Consider the following 16460-nt stretch of genomic DNA (forward strand, 5'->3'; position numbering starts at 1 on the left):
TATTTTCCAATTTTTGTAAAATGGAGGGGATGTAGAACTGTAAACTTTTTCTTATAATATAATAATAGACAATTTCAACTACCTATTGCCAAATTTTCATCCTTGAACTGGGTTCAATAGCTAAGTAGTAAACTAATTTTTATAATAATTGTACAAGTAGTAAATATACTTTATCTCACGTTAAGAATGGAACATTTGGCTTATGCAGATCAATATTGCCAAAACTCTCAGGAACGTGTTGCTACTAGACTGCCGAGATACGATTCATTCTATTCAGACGCGTGGCAACGGCGCGCTTCTATCGTCCATAAGAATTACGTAGCCCTACCTACACCACGTTCCGTCCTTAACTTAAAACGCTCTATAGTTAGCTTAATTCCCGTTAAATTACTTGAATCGGTCGTTTTAAAAACAACATAATATATCCACTGAAGTACTTTTACGAAAAACTGTTTTAAATGCAATATATTATTTAAGGGGACAATTATTGCAGTTTGGTACTTATTTATATAATATGCAAGTTCTTCGAGAGTTGGATTAGTGCGATTTTTTTCACAAAATAGTAAAGACTGGTAGAAACTCCATGAAAATGATATAAACTTATTTTTGAGAGAATGTGGATATATGTTGTTTTTAAAAATGACTGATTCACTTTCATAAATAAAAAACTAATATTTTAACATTTATTCAAAATTGAAACGTTATTATTCCTTTACTACAGCAAATACAAATGAAGTTCACAATCTGAATTAAAGCTATGTACATAATAATTATTATGACTATGTACAAAACCAATATCAAAATTTTATATACAAATAAATAAATAAATAAAAAAAATATCACAAAAGTACTTTGGTATGTTTTAAATAAATTATTCACAGACATAAACCGTTTACATTAAAAAATAATCAACGATAATAATTTAAACATGGTAAGCAGCAAAGCTGTTAACAATTTGTCACCATGCTCTAATACTCCACGAGAGACTACATAAAGTTATTTTGTAAAGTAAGTATCATAAATATTAAAGAAACAAGACATGAATTTAGGTAGAACTTTATATTCATATCCATATTTTCAATTGGCATTCATATTTAACAAACCAGCAATTTATTTACTTTTTTTGGTTAGCGGCTATGTTCCACTTCCATACGTGACTGCTGGTCGTATTATGGTGTTGTATATCTGGAATTTTGCACCTCGTTAGAGTAGTTTTGATATCATTAGATGTTTCATTGTAAAGAGAGATCTGTTTCCCGCTATTCTTCGCGCTCTACTTTGTTGTCATTGGTGATTGTTGCTCCTAGATATTTAAACTCTTTACCCACTTCGAAGTTTTGATCGTTTAGTAGTAATATTTTTCCTTATTCGCCGTCGTTCTTATTTTGAAACAACTATGTATTTGGTTTGTCTTCATTTACTTTTAGACTGATATTTAATGCAGCTTAGGCAAAGGAGTTCATTACACACAGTTGCATTACTGCAGCTAGTTTCTGAGGTATGCCCAGCTCAACCATTGCATTCCACATTGTTGATGTACGTCTTTATTTACACTCCCAATACTTTTTAAGCATTTGTCTAATGTCTAATACTCAGCTATTGCCACTGCTGCTGCCGTTGACGGAAATATTGCCCGAAATATGATTTCGACGCGAGTGAGGTGTTCACATCAGTTCCTCGCCAATGTCTTCACAACTCATTACCAAACGACTCACAAGAAAGGAATGTGACAACAGCATCGTCTTGCTCCCTTACTCACTTGCCGCTTTGCCGGCGGCAAGTGAGAGAGAGTAGCTGAATGTAAATGCCCACTCGTATTCGCGCTGCCTCTCCTTTGACTTCCGCCACAAAAACCGACTCTTTGGGTATGTAGGTGCAATGGCAGTAGCATGACGAGCAGCAGCGCGAGTGAGCTATTAACACATTCACGCTGCCCAATTCCCTGTCCAAGAGGACTGAGTAGAAATGCGGTATAATAGTAAATATTTGATCAATAGTTGATCTTCCAGGCCTGAAGCCACATTGGTAGTCATCAACTATTTCTTCGGCGTATGGTAAGCCAATATTTTATATGTAGTATAAATATAGTATGTATTGGTACAGTAATGCTGGGGCCACAGTAACGTCCAATGCCGTTAATTAACGAATTATTTGCCCTCTCTGTAATGCAAATAATGCGTTAATTAACATTAGACGTTACTGTGGCCCCAGCATAATACTGACACATCATTCTTTCGGCGTTATTTCTTGTTGCCAGGCCTTTTCTATCCTCAACCTTTCTTGTCGAAAGCCAATTTTATATTCTTCAAGAATATTTTCAAATAAAAAGTTGGAGTCTCTTATTAACCCTCGTAAGGCGGTGCGGGGTGCTCCTGCACCCCTTACCTCGTTTTTCTCACCTATCTTTTTTAATAAATTTTTTTGAGTTTTGTCCATTTTTTATTCGCATTAAATTCAATATTCTAAGCGCATGCTTTGCGTTTACGTGTTTTTTTTTGGAAAAATGACTGTAAGGTGCAAATGATGAAAATTTCATCCACTGAAATTCATTTCATACTGTTCCACCTGGAACTAACAGAGCTATGGGACAATGTCGGTGTTAGTTATGTCAGAGAAAAAAGACCGGAAATCCCGTCATAACTGTATTGTATGTAAAAACTTTGTGTTGTTCACACTGTGAAAAATGTCATGTGTTTGTCTTGCAGCGATAATATTGTTTTTAAGAAGAAATGAGTACCTACTTTGTTTGTAAAATTATGTTTCATAATATGAAAAACAAGTCCTAACTATCTTTCAAATATCAATTTCCCCAACGTTCACATATAAAAAAATGGATATACAGATGAGGCGCAAATGCACCCCGCACCGTTGTTTACGTAAGAATCTAAGCACCGCCTTACGAGGGTTAAGGGTGAATGTAAAGATATCTGAACGGAAGAAGGTTGTTCCCAGTGCCGGTTTATCCACTGGGCGCTTGGGGCGGGCGCCCAGGGGATCGGGCTCTTTTTCCTTTTAATTATAAAAAAATAAAGTCGCTAAATAATTTTCATATTCTCCGAAAAAAATCTCATATGCTGATACGCCAATACACTGCAAACACCTTTGTTCCATTGTTACTGTATAGTACATCTCTTCGCGTCTATACACAGTGCCGTAGCCTAGCCCCACAGGGGCCCCGTGTCAGTGTTTGTGGCGGGGCCCTTTTCCAAAAACTACAGAAAGTTGTCAGGTTTCGCCATGTCATTGATTAAAAACTACCCAGGTAGTGGGTAAAAACTGTGTAGGTTATTAATCAATGGCCATGTCTCGAATTGTATCCAAAATAATCGCACAAACGGAGTTTTTTCAGTTTCTAATAATTTCATTTTGAATTGTGGGGCTTAAATAATAATTTATCTCACTTTTCTGCTTTAAAATAAGTTCTTTTAAAATAGGAACAAAATAAGTCCTTTTAAAATAGTTAAACGAAAGACAAAAATAGATATACATAAATGCCAATACCCAAACAATAGGTACACACTCTTCCAAACATTCAAAAGTAAAGCGATTACAAAAATTGCAATTTGGCATTATACAGTGGCCTCTAAGGCTAGCACTCCACTTGCGATTTGTAGTCGCAGCGACAAAAAAATCGCTGTCGCAGAAAATCTAGAGTCTAGAAAATTAGTCGCTGTTTTCAGAATCGCGAATGGAATGCTACAAGGATGTAACATCAGCTTTTATATGTTTTTTTAATCTAGAGATAAAGAAGAAGTCAAGACGCCAATTAATACTTTACGCGAGAAACATAAAAACGATGTTGATGAAACCAAAGAGAAGTTGCATAATGAAATTACCATTTTTGTAACGTTATGCCAAAATTTGAATAAACATCATACAATTTATGAAAAATTTGATTCCTCCAGGATGTAAAAGCAATTTTTCCTAATATTTTAACTTTACTGCAAATATTTTTGACGATACCAATTTCTAATGCGTCAGGCGAGCTGTCTTTTTCGGCTTTAAAAAGAATAAAAACATATTTAAGGTCAAATTTGGGCCAAGAAAACCTAGATGCATTATCACTATTGTATCTAGAGAATGAAGAAGTGGAGAAACTGAATGGTTATAATATTATATGGCAGTTTGCCAATGCCAAGTCAAGAAAAAAAGTGATCTAATTTTTGTCTTTATGTATTTTTTAGAATGTTTTTTTGCTTGTCATGTGTTGTTTTGTGGAACTTTCTCTTTTTTATTTATGTTTTTAAATGTATTTTTTGGATTATTTTTTACGTTTGCTATTCTTCTTGCTTGTTTAAAAAAAATATTTTATGGATTTTACAATAAACCTTTACAGTTAATGCATGTGTTTTCTTGTTAAAAACTGACAACAAATAGCAATAAAGGGGGCCCCTAAACCTCCAGCGTCCAGGGCCCGAAGTTAGGTTAAACCGGCACTGGCTGTTCCATCAAAATTTTCACATTTCACCTTATTTGAACAGCATTTTCTACCATGTGTAATAAACATGGAATGTATATACGCAAATAAATAACTGCATGAAAACAAAAATAAACAATAATTTCAAAATACCTTATAGCAACTAATCTCAAACTATTATGTTATGCTTAGACTTCATGTGCATTTTTAAATTATATTTTCTTGAGAGGACAGCATGGCAAATACCACATTTTGTTCGTCCCAGATGAACAGGTTTATGATGATGAAGACTGTATGGATGGGTAAATACTTTAAAGCACACAGGGCATGTTAAATTGTCATTGGTGAGACTTGAACTTAGATCACGCTGAGTACTGGCATAAAGTTCCTCCTCTGAGAGTTCTTCTTCTAAAATACAAATATAGAAATTAAATTAAAAATTATATTTAAAGATACTTGGACATCATAGGAAATAAACACATACACAAATATATACGGTGTGAGCCATTTAGATTGGAAACACCTCTATAAAATTTGAAGTTGGTAACCGATTTTAACCAATTTTTTTGTCAAATATCATGTAATAAAAGGTTTACTTCCGGGACGTAATTTTAAATAAAACTTTAAAAAGGGGGTAAACCCTGTAGTTGGCTGTATAGGTACCTTCAATATAGGGTGAGGCAGATAACTGGCCTATTAGAAATATTTAGAGAACTAAAGGCAACAGAATCATGAAAATTGGAATGAAAGGGTTTTGAAGGGTGATCTATTTAATGAAAATATTTTCATCAATTTGCCACTTCCGGTTATACCGGAAGTTGCTTAAAACTTCGTTTTTTTAAATGGGATATCCTGTATATTTTTACATTTTTAGATTCTACTCGATGTCTTCTTTCTTAAAATATGCGGTTTTGTAATGTTATACAGGGTAGTTTAAAAGCTAATTAGGGTTTTTTACTAATTTCGTAGCAACTTTCACACCCTGTAGAATTGTAGAAGTTGGATATCAAAAACTCTATTTATGTTAAAATGATTTTTAATATAGTCAACTATTATTAAAAATTATTAGTATAGCTAAATGTTAAATTTTAGTATACAGGGTTGGTCGAAACTCGGAATGAGGATTTTCTGAATTTTCTTAAATGGAACACCCTGTATTTTAGTATTGCAATGAAAAGACATTTTATGGTACTTTTTTATTTCTTAAGCATTCCCTATACCTAAATGCTTTAATTTGTGCTTAATTGTTAATCGCGCCAAGAATGTTAACTACGTAGGTATTTTGATAGCTCAACCATTATTGACAATTTTAAAGATCAGTCAAGATTAATATGTATTTATTTCCGAAAAATTATTTGTGATTGAATATTTTCACGGCCAACCTAATAAAATTTCACGTATTTTTTGTTGAAATTAATGTTTGGCTTGAATCATCAATAACTCACAAATTAAAGCAGTTAGGTATAGGGAATGCTTAAGAAATAAAAAAGTAGCATAAAATATCATTTAATTACGATAATAAAATATAGGGTGTTCCATTTAAGAAAACTCAGAAAATACTCTTTCCGAGTTTCGACCAACCCTGTATAGTACAATTCAACATTTAGTTATACTAACAATTTTTAACAATAGAAGACTATATTAAAAATCATTTGTACATAAATAGAGTTTTTGATGTCAAACTACTACAATGATACAGGGTGTGAATGTTGCTAGGAAATTAAGAAAAAAAACGTAATTATCTTTTAAACTACCCTGTATAACATTACAAAACCTCATATTTTAAGAAAGAAGACATCCAGGAGAATCCAAAAATGTAAAAATATACAGGAAGTTCCATTTAAAAAAACGAAGTTGAAGAACAACGTGAAATGAAGTAAACACTTCTGTTGTATGTAGGCATATGAATTTATTAAAAATCCTTAAAATTTATCCACAAGGGAGTGGAAGTACAAAACGTTTTCGGTCAAGCTGACCATCATCAGTGTAAACGTGCAGTGTACAAGTAATTGAAACTAGCCACTTCAATAGGTATAAAAACCTCTAAATTACATCATTGTTACATTCTATCATCCTTGCTCGAAAATTGGACAAGGTAAGTACTTGTGTTCAAGTGAAAGGTTACCAAAGTACTTGTGTTCAAGTGAGAGGTTGGTAACCTCTTACCTTGTGCAATTTTCGAGCAAGGATGAAATACATTCACATGTGATCTGTAAAATCTTAAGACATCGACTTCATGTCAACCATTTTTTAATAAAGCATGTAACAATGATGTAATTTAGAGGTTTTTATACCTATTGAAGTGGCTAGTTTCAATTACTTGTACACTGGACGTTTACACTGATGATGGTCAGTTTAACCGAAAAAGTTTTGTACTTCCACTCCCTTGTGGATAAATTTGAAGGATTTTTAATAAATTCATATGCCTACATACAACAGAAGTGTTTACTTCATTCCACGTTGTAATTTTAAATGTTTATTCAAATTTCCAGGTCACACTACGATACTTTTTCTTTGTTGAAAGTGGAGAACTCTTATTTCTTTTTATTAAAAAAAATTCTACACCACTGGATTAGAGTGGCTTCAAGTAGCTACGACAGCCATTAAAATATATTAATTAATATGTAATGAAAATTTAATCATGATGTCCGTACCATCTCTAACGCTTGGCTTCAATGGTGTCAATTATCATTGTTGTTTCAATACCCATTCTTTTCCGTATCTCATCATTTCTTATTGTGTCGTGAAGTGTTCGTTCAACAACGTCTTTAACACTCTAGTTCCATTGACAGTAGGTTCTTGTTTAAACATCCTGTCATCTGCCAGATCTCAGCTCCATATAAGTTGCGATGGTATCGATAGTCTTGTAGATTTGATTTTTGTCATTTTGATTTTTGTCCATATACTGATGAACATGTATCGAATTTTTACCTTTAAGTCAGAGCCGTTCCTAGGATATTTGCCGCCCGGTTGCGAGAATAATTTGGCCGCCTTCACCAAACCCAACTTTCCCAGAAAGATTATAAGCATTTGTAAATCAAAAAGTTAGGATAATTTTATGTTAAAAAAAAAACAAAATTGGAAGAGGCATACAGAGTTTATTTTTTAACACCTATAATATAATTTTACAACTTATTTTTAATGTTCTACCAGTCTACAAGGTCCTCCTCGAAAGTCCTTGATTTTGATGCACAACCTTCGTAAACAACATCAAGCTGTAAAAAAGACATATATATTAAAATATTAAAAGATATAAAAACGAGGTAAGTGAACTACACCTCATTTTCATTTGACGACTTATTGTGAACTCACAATTAAATAAAACGCCCTGTATATTATTTTACAGTCTTGCTGGTAATGTAATAGTAGGGGAGGAAAGTATGCTGAATTTGCAGTTACTCGAGCGTTATGGAGACCTATTGGGTTGTGAAGATTAGGTCCTAAAACTAAAAAAAGTTAAGTTAAATTTTCCATAAAGTGGGGGACTTTCCATTTTTTAATTTAATTTTCCATTTCCAAAAATCGTTTTTTCCGATTATGGCGCCATCTATCCATAATTCGAAAAATGTCTCGAATAAAAGTTGCTTATTTTTACGTAAAGATCTGCAATAAAAATTGAGGCTCTTTAAAATTTTTAAGTAACCCCCACCCCACCTTCATGGGGGGTCGTGTTTGGTGCTATTCGATAGATTTTTCAAAAATATTGAATACGTGTATTTTGCAGTTTTTTGATCCGATGTTCATTTCGCAAAATATCGCGGAGTTTGCCCACCCAGAAAACTTACTTGTATGTTGTTTGATGATAGAGATCACATTAGGGAGCTGGCATGGCGAAGAATAAAAAAAGCTAGAGACACTGAAAGTAGCGATAAACGCAGAATGTTTAAAACACCAAAAATTAACTTCTTTGCTAAAGATTACACCGATATTATTATGTGGCACGAATGTCAGGTTACAACACCGCCGGTTCTTCGGCATATTTCTACTGAGGACCTTCACATCATGGTAAAAGATAAAAGCTTGGATATTTTTGACTTTCCCTGTCAGACACAATCTGTGGAAAGATGTGTTAAACTGATTACAGAGGCCTCGCAGAATGTAACTGATGCTACTACTAGAGATAGCTTTATCAGAACCAGGTTGCAGTCTCGGGCAGAAATGCCAAATTTTGGACACAAAAATAAGTTCAAATTAAGTTTTTGTCATCAAATATAAGATCTATTTTGTTTGTTAAGTTGTTTTGAACCTTTTTCATTAATTTTAATAATAAAATATCTTTTAAATTTAATTTGTGTATTATTTGAAGTACTTATATGATTTAGGTCTGCACAAACGTAAAATTTACAAAACTTTAAAGTCTAGTAGAGCCCTGAAGGTGACATGCTATCGTATTTATTTTACATTTTTCATAATCTCTGGAAAATTACGCAAATTTGGATACCTCTTGCGATAGTGTATCTCAAAAAAAAAAAAAATTTATGCAAAGACGGGACATAATAGACACTTACCGTTTGTTTATCCAAAAGAGTTTTCAGTCTGCTGACGGGAATCTGTCTGGCACCATATTTTCCGCAAGTAGGTTGAACTCGTCTCTATGGGCACGGCGTAGATGTTTACTTAACCCCGATGTACTTCTATGGGACATACTCAGCTTCATAATTTTTTTCTTTTCAGAAAAGCATAATTTGCACATCGCGCTTTGCCGATCGTTAGCAATGTCAAAAAAATTGTCGAATTTACTTTTTCTCGATGATTTTGTAGGGGCAGAAGAGCATGATGAAACACTTATTTGTACATGACCCTCAACTTTAGGTGTACAATTCGGACCTGCCACGCTGTCGTCACTACTTAAATCCTGTTGATCTTCTTCGTCTATTTTTCTTTTATCTGAAACGGATAAAAATAACTTCAGGTGGTAGTATGCTGGTCTTAACACAAAAGTAGTAGTAGTTATTAGGGGGGTTATGAATACAAATAAAAAATACAAACAAAAAATATCAAATGCTGTCTGCGTAAATTCTGGACAGAGACAGGGAGATCCGTTGTCCCCATTGTTGTTTAACCTGACCTTAGAATATGTCATGCGAAAAATTTATCCAAAAATAAAACCAGACATAGCTGCTTGGGAAGCAAAATCGTGCTCGCCTTTGGGCCTTTGCTGATGACGTGGATGCAGTAAACACAATCAACATTAGAGGTTAAGGATACTTTCTAAAGTTTTGAAGAAGCTTTAAATATCGGTCTAAAAATAAATGGAGAAAAAACAAAATACATGGTCGTTTCAAAACAAGAACGACGTCGAATAATGCAAAATATTACTATAAACGATCATAACTTCGAAGTGGTTAAATAATTTAAATATCTAGAAGCAACAATCATCAACGACAACAAAATATAACGAGAAGTTAAAAATAAATAATGGAGGGAAACAGATCTTTCTTTGCAATGCAACATCTAATGAAGTCAAAACTTTTCTCACGAGGTGCAAAAATCCAGATGTAGTCGGTTCGCTAACCTCAGACACAAGTGGCTACTGATTTTAGTAAGTAATTTTGCCAACATGGCAAAAAAAAATAATTACTAAGTAGTTAATAATTACTAAATAGTATATAGATAGAAGCAACAAAAAGTATATACATGAAAACAACAAATACAGTAAAAATGTTAAATATACAGTCAGAACCATTTGAAACAACTCAAGGAGTTAGACAAGGGGGAAGTCTCAGCCCAGTGCTATTCATAAATGCAATAGATGAGATAGTGAAAGAATGTAAGAAAACTTTCAAGAAATACTGCATCGGTTGGAACAGAATGCAAATGATAAACGCTGAGATGTGTATATTTGCAGACGACATAGTATTAATTGCGGAAACAGCAGAAAAACTGAAATACAACTTAGAGAAATGGAACCTAGAAGCAAGCAAATACAACTTAAACGTAAACAAAGAGAAGACTCAGATAATGAAAATATCAAGGAAACAAGGGACGGAAGATCAACTAGAAGTAATGGTAGACCAACAAAAAATAATTCAGACAAATTCATACAAATACTTAGGAACAGTAATCAACAACAAAGGAGACATCGAGGACGATCTTAACAACAGAATGGAAAACACAGGAAAACTATTCCAAGCACTAAATAGAGGATCCCTTAATAACAAAGAAATATCAACAAAGACCAAAATGACAATATATACAAAACAATATAATATGGACCTACGGTGACATATGGAGCAGAAAATTGGATATTAAACAAAAGACAGCAGAGCAGAATTCAGGCAGCAGAGATGAAATACCTCAGAAGAACGATCGGAATAAAAAGAACTGATAGAATCAGAAATGAAGAAATAAGAGAAAGACTCAAAATCAAACCGATACTCGACTCAATCAAGGAGAAAAAATTGGCATGGTTCGGACATCTAACCCGGATGGACAATAATAGACAAGTAAAAAGAGTGTGGGACGCCAAACCAATAGGGAAGAACAGAAGAGGAAGACCCATTAAAGAATGGAACAGTGATATCTCGCAGATACTGCAGAGTAAGGGTAAGACTTGGCAGGAAGCAACACAGATGGCATCCAATAGGAAGGAATGGAGAGAGTTCGTTAAGAGCTAAAACGCCTCAGAAGATTGTAAAATATTGTAATTAATGAATTGTATTATAAACGGCCGAACACCGAAAGGTACAAATGGGTCTACTGATTAAGTAAGTAAGTAAGTAATACATACATACATACATAATCGGTTGCCTCTTTTACCATTAGGTGTCGAGGATTCCTCCTTTATATAATACTCTCTGCAAATTTACGCCACTTCTTCCTATCTGCTGCTAAAACTTTTGCTTCTTGCCACGATGTTCCTCTTTTCTTGAGTATTTCGTTTACACTAGTGTTCCAGCTTTTCCTTGGTCTGCCCCTCGTGCTTTTACCCACTGCTTTGGCCTCCCATGTCATTTTCACTTGTCTCTCACCACTTATTCTTATCAAGTGTCCAGCCCATTTTAACTTCTTTTCTTCAACTTTTTCGTTGAGCGATTTTACCTGTAATTCATGTCTTATATCTTCGTTTCTTCTTTTGTCTAATCTTCTTGCTCCCACCACTTTTCTTAAGTATCTCATTTCTGTAGCTTGTAATCTTTTTCTTTTCTGTCATTAAGTACCCAGTTTTCTGCCCCATATATTGTAATTGGCATATATATAGTTTTATATACTGTCATTTTGGTTTTCCTCGATATTTCTTTTTTGTTTAGGAAATTTTTATACAGTGAATAATAAGTTCTCGTTGCCAATTTTATTCTGTTTCCAATTTCATCTTCTTGTGTACCTTTGTTGTTTAACATTATTCCCAAATACTTAAAGAGGTCTACTTGCTCGATTTTTTGCCCTTCGATTTCAATATTTACAGTTGCTTCTTTGTTGGCTATTGTCATTACTTTAGTTTTCTCCATATTTATTATTAAGTTATAGTTTTTTAGTCTTCAGCCCAGATTCTAATGTTATCTGCGAGAGCCTTTTCAGTTCTTGCAACTAATACAATGTCATCAGCAAATGCACAGGTAAGTAATAATTACCAACTAAACTCACTAGCCAGTTGTGTCTGAGTTTAGCGAACCGACTATATATAAGACGATAATACGACCAGCAGTCGCATATGAAAACGAAACATGGACGCTAACAAAAAGAGAAGTAAATAAATTGCTGGTGTGGGAACGTAAAATCCTTCGAGTGATATATGACCCTTGCAGAGAGAGTGTCACAAACGAATGGAGGCGCAGACACAATAACGAGTTAGAGTCTCTCTTCGGAAAAGAAAATCTAGTGAGATATTTAAAGACCAATAAACCCCAAAATCCAGAAACACTTTTAGGCACTGTTAAACGGTGCAGATAGGTCATTTAAGAGTAATAAGTTTCTCATAATTGATATTAGTTTTACGACTTCAGAGAATACACCTATTGTTTGTGCATTGTTTTTATTGGAATATGGCTGTTCTGTTTTTCAAAAATCTTTCATTAGTATAGAGTTGTTACAAGAGTGAACTTGTGCAATTTTTAAATTTAAAATTATGGCTGAGAGATCTGCTAGATCTGTTCAAAATTGTAACTTTGGTTGATAATGGAATGAGTCAAAGAGAAGTGGCCAGACAGCTCGGAGTCACTCGTTGTATGGTCCAAAAAATATACCAATGATTCGTAGAGACTGAATCTCACGAACGACTACCAGGATCAGGCGCTAGAAGAATCACGACGGCCAGAGTAGATCGTTCTTTACAATGCACTTTTTTGCAAAATTGGTTCTTTATGGCTATAGTAATCCAGAACCGTTTTAAAAATAGTCAGGGGTGGACATTAAGTGCTTCTACAGTGAGAAGAAGGTTGAGGGAATTTCGTGTAAGGCCTCGCTGCCCAGCAACAGGACCTTTGTTAACAGGAGCACATCGATAATGCTGACTTGAGTCTTCTACAGACCATGAGCATTGAACAATAGAAGATTGGAAGAATGTTTAGAAAAATAGAATGAAGATTGGAAATGTTTAGTGATAAATCCAAGATGGTTCTTTATGGATCAGACGGTTGCATCAAACTTTTGGAGGAGGCTTGGTAATGTTTTGGACAGGCATTTCTTTCGTAGGCCATACAGATCTCATGTTTATTCATAGAGAAGCATTGAATGTTCGCTGATACATTATCGAAATTCTACAGGCATGTAATGCCTTGTGCTGGATTTGTGGGCGAAAACTTTAGTTTCATGAAAGAAGCATGCATGGCCACACATAGCCACTATAGCCACACTGGAAACCGTCGGTGTGCCAAAAATGAATTGGTCGGTTAAAGCCCAGATTTGAACCCGATTGAACATGCTTGGGACCAACTCAAATGAAGAGTAAAAACAGAATACCTGCTCCAATAAATCGTGAGCAGCTTCGGTGACGCTCACGGAAGAATGAGAAGCTTTTCCCCAAGAAAACATCCAGAATTTGATCAATTCAATGCCAAGTCGAATGAGGAGTGTAATTCAAAATAGAGGTGGTAAGACAGAATATTAAAAATCATGACTTTATTGTAATTTTTATAAAAAAAAACAGAAAAAATTTACAATGTTAATTTTTTAAATTCTCCATTAAAATCATTAAACGCAAGGTGGCATACTGCTATAGAATGTATTCTTAAACATTACACAAACAACTAATGACAATAAATTTTTTGTAAGCTTCATAAGATTTTAAAAAAAAGGTATCAAAAATGTGAAAAATTCTAGGTGGCCTCTTTTCAACGATGCACAGTGTAATAGAGGTAGATTTCAAGCACTTTTATATAATTTCATCTAGAATAAATCAATTACATATAGTATATAGGGAGAAACTTGATAATAGGCAAATCAGCAATAAAACTGTCTATATAAAAGAACAAAAATGCCTGTCAGCAGAAGTGTTGCACATTTTTCTAACTAGACTAAACACACACAAGTTAATGATATAAAAACTCAAGAAATAATTTGGATTGGTACAGTCATACAGCAATAACTCAAAGTTGTAAGGCCTAGAAAATCATAATACAATATTATATCCATATTAAAACAAGTAATCAATCCCGCTAATAACAAGCAATATGGAGAAAAAGCTTAATAAATACAAAGAAGAAAAAACACCTTATTTCATTAAAAATGGTTATGAGTATAGAGGGTAGAAGTGCTAATCGAAAGTAATCATAGTAATGTTTTAAAAAATGTAGAAAATATGTTGTATAACTTACCTTAAACTGCAAAGAACCGACTTTAGTTGATTAGTAGTAGATGACAGTAGTTTAACAATGCTGATCTTTTGGCAATGCATAAATCACCAAACCAAGTAACTAATTACCATAATGTTTTAATAATCACAATACCACAAATTGCAACAAAACAAGTAACAATTTTATAGCTCAGAAACGAAATATTATATAAATATCATTTCACCCCATCTATTTAGGTCATATAAAAGGTAGGGTAGTTATTTTTGTATATAATTGTTTAACAAAAACACATTTTTATTTAGAAACGAGCAAAAATATTTGTACTCTTCTTTTGATTTATCACGTTCACAGTTAGATTCACAGGTATCATCATCTGGTGGTGTAGCTGTAATGTCGGGTGGGGGTTTATTAGTAAGAACTAAACCAAAATAATTGTTTGCATACCAGGTGTGCATCTCAATAAATCAAAAAGAATTGTCGAAAATATTTTCAAATTTTCTGTTATTCTAAATCTATTAACACATTCGCGTACACGCTGTCACTTCATATGCAGTCATGACCGCGAATGTGTTAAATACAACAATCAAACATCTACCTTTATCTCATTTTTTGATATTAAATTTTCAAAACTTACTTTTTACTACTATATCATTAACTTCAATCTCATCTGAACCTAAAACATTTTAATATCATCTAAATGCTTACTATCCCAAGTTTAAGATATTATGGTTTTTACCTTGTGTAATTTGAATATCACATAGATTTTCTGTAAAAACTGGAGTTAAATCTTGGTCATCCCACTCTGCATTACCATCATCAGCTTCTCCCTCTTCTGTAACTTCCATTTTGATCTTTTTCTTCCTTGAGCGAATTCTCTTTGATTTTGATGAAGAACCATTTATTAACTCCGTATCTACATTTTCACACTCTTCTACATTCTGCCTATTTGTTAGTCCACTTATTTCTAAGAACTCAGCTGTTTGTAAAAAATTATCAAAGTGACTGCTATCCACACTAACTTCTCCACTATAAATAAATTTCAGAATATCCTTTAAAACCCTACATCTGACTCCTTTTAGTACTATGATAGGATGTTCTTGGGGAAAATCTTTGAAGAGGTTGTTGAAGTAATTGCTACAAGCTGAAAGTAACATTTTGTGGGCGCCGATTTTATTTCCTTCTACATATAAAGTAACATCTGTAAGATCACTGTTATTTAACAAATTATCAAAAGCTTGTTTTACATGGTTCATGTGATTACTCCAGGTTACAGCAAATTGTTTTGCTTCATCCATGGAATTCATTGGTATTTAAAACCTGTTTAAATCCCAATTTAAATGTATAGTATAATGTTTACAAACAATTATAATTTTGCAACAATCTGTCAAATATTCTTCTCCTTGAATATTTTCATTGTTGGCCTTTTATTTCCGAGCTGTCTAAAAAATTATTGATTTTGTTTTTTTTTTCGCTGTGTCTAGGTACACGCTAACGTGTACGCAAATAAAAAAGTTAGGTACACGCGAATTAAATTTCATCAAGCCAGTGACGTCACTATTTAGCGTGCGCAGTGACTTTATATTTTGGTACACGCTATTTTAATATGTTTAGTATTTGTTTGATAGAAAAATATTTGTTATTATGGGAAGGGGAAGGGAAGCAAAACTATTCGGATGTTTCAAGTTTCAAACTTAATTGTAGTAAAGCAAATGTGTATACCTTGTATAAAAGTATATATTCAGGTTAGCAAAATAAATGTTTAGTTGACATGACATGTACAAAATACTGTTAAAATATTTTTTATAAGTAAGTTAATTATATAGTCGGTTCGCTAAACTCAGACACAACTCGCTAGTGATTTTAGTAAGTAATTACTAAATAGTTAATAATTACTAAATATTTTGTAATTTTGCCAATTTTGGCAAAAAACAAAAAATTACAGACTAAAATCACTAGCCAGTTGTGTCTGAGTTTAGCGAACCGACTACACCAGTTTATAAACCACTGCTGTTGTGTTTATTTCTATTTATACAGGGAGTTGAACTTGTTACGATTTTCATAGAAAATTGGTTATAACTTTGTAAATACCCTGTATAACATAATAAAACTTTATACACACACCGGCAAAATTAGCCGAACACGTTAAAAATGGGACATGTTTGATGTCTCGTATTTCATAAACCAGTGGTCCGATTTCAGTGATTCTTTTAGTATGTTATAGCCTTATTATTTAAGAATATCGGTGTAATAATATTGTTGCTAGACAGGTAAATGTCATTTTATACCGGGTGTAACAAGCATACTATGTTTTT

At 33.4% G+C, this 16460-nt stretch overlaps 1 protein-coding gene across 3 annotated transcripts; it reads right to left on the bottom strand.

Annotated features, from left to right (window-relative positions):
- Positions 1–400: 400 nt before the first annotated feature.
- Positions 401–15763, bottom strand: LOC114325508 (protein abrupt-like). 3 transcript variants are annotated; one of them, XR_007697455.1, is made up of 5 exons: positions 14885–15758; positions 14783–14821; positions 8926–9304; positions 7730–7863; positions 7496–7632 (listed from the first exon to the last, which is right to left on the bottom strand). XR_007697455.1 is itself a non-coding variant. In XM_028273570.2 (4 exons), the coding sequence occupies exons 1-3, from the start codon at positions 15450–15452 to the stop codon at positions 8949–8951; spliced, it is 963 nt and encodes a 320-aa protein (XP_028129371.1). In that variant the 5' UTR covers positions 15453–15757; the 3' UTR covers positions 7496–7632; positions 8926–8948. The 3 variants fall into 3 exon arrangements, 2 of the variants coding, with proteins under 2 accessions (XP_028129373.1, XP_028129371.1); XM_028273570.2 differs by lacking the exon at positions 7730–7863 and having other exon boundaries at positions 14885–15757; XM_028273572.2 differs by lacking the exons at positions 7496–7632; positions 7730–7863; positions 8926–9304 and adding an exon at positions 401–4825 and having other exon boundaries at positions 14885–15763.
- Positions 15764–16460: the final 697 nt, after the last annotated feature.

Source organism: Diabrotica virgifera, chromosome 4 (genome assembly GCF_917563875.1).
Source record: "Diabrotica virgifera virgifera chromosome 4, PGI_DIABVI_V3a".
NCBI lineage: Eukaryota > Metazoa > Arthropoda > Insecta > Coleoptera > Chrysomelidae > Diabrotica > Diabrotica virgifera.

What these genes read in the sequence shown, in the direction of transcription:
- LOC114325508 (XM_028273570.2), bottom strand. Translation starts at nt 15,452, where the DNA reads ATGAATTCCATGGATGAAGCAAAACAATTTGCTGTAACCTGGAGTAAT. An exon ending in TGATATTCAAATTACACAAG is followed by an intron (nt 14,822 to 14,884) that starts GTAAAAACCATA and finishes AAAATGTTTTAG; the next exon opens with GTTCAGATGAGATTGAAGTT. An exon ending in TAATGATATAGTAGTAAAAA is followed by an intron (nt 9,305 to 14,782) that starts GTAAGTTTTGAA and finishes TATCCGTTTCAG; the next exon opens with ATAAAAGAAAAATAGACGAA.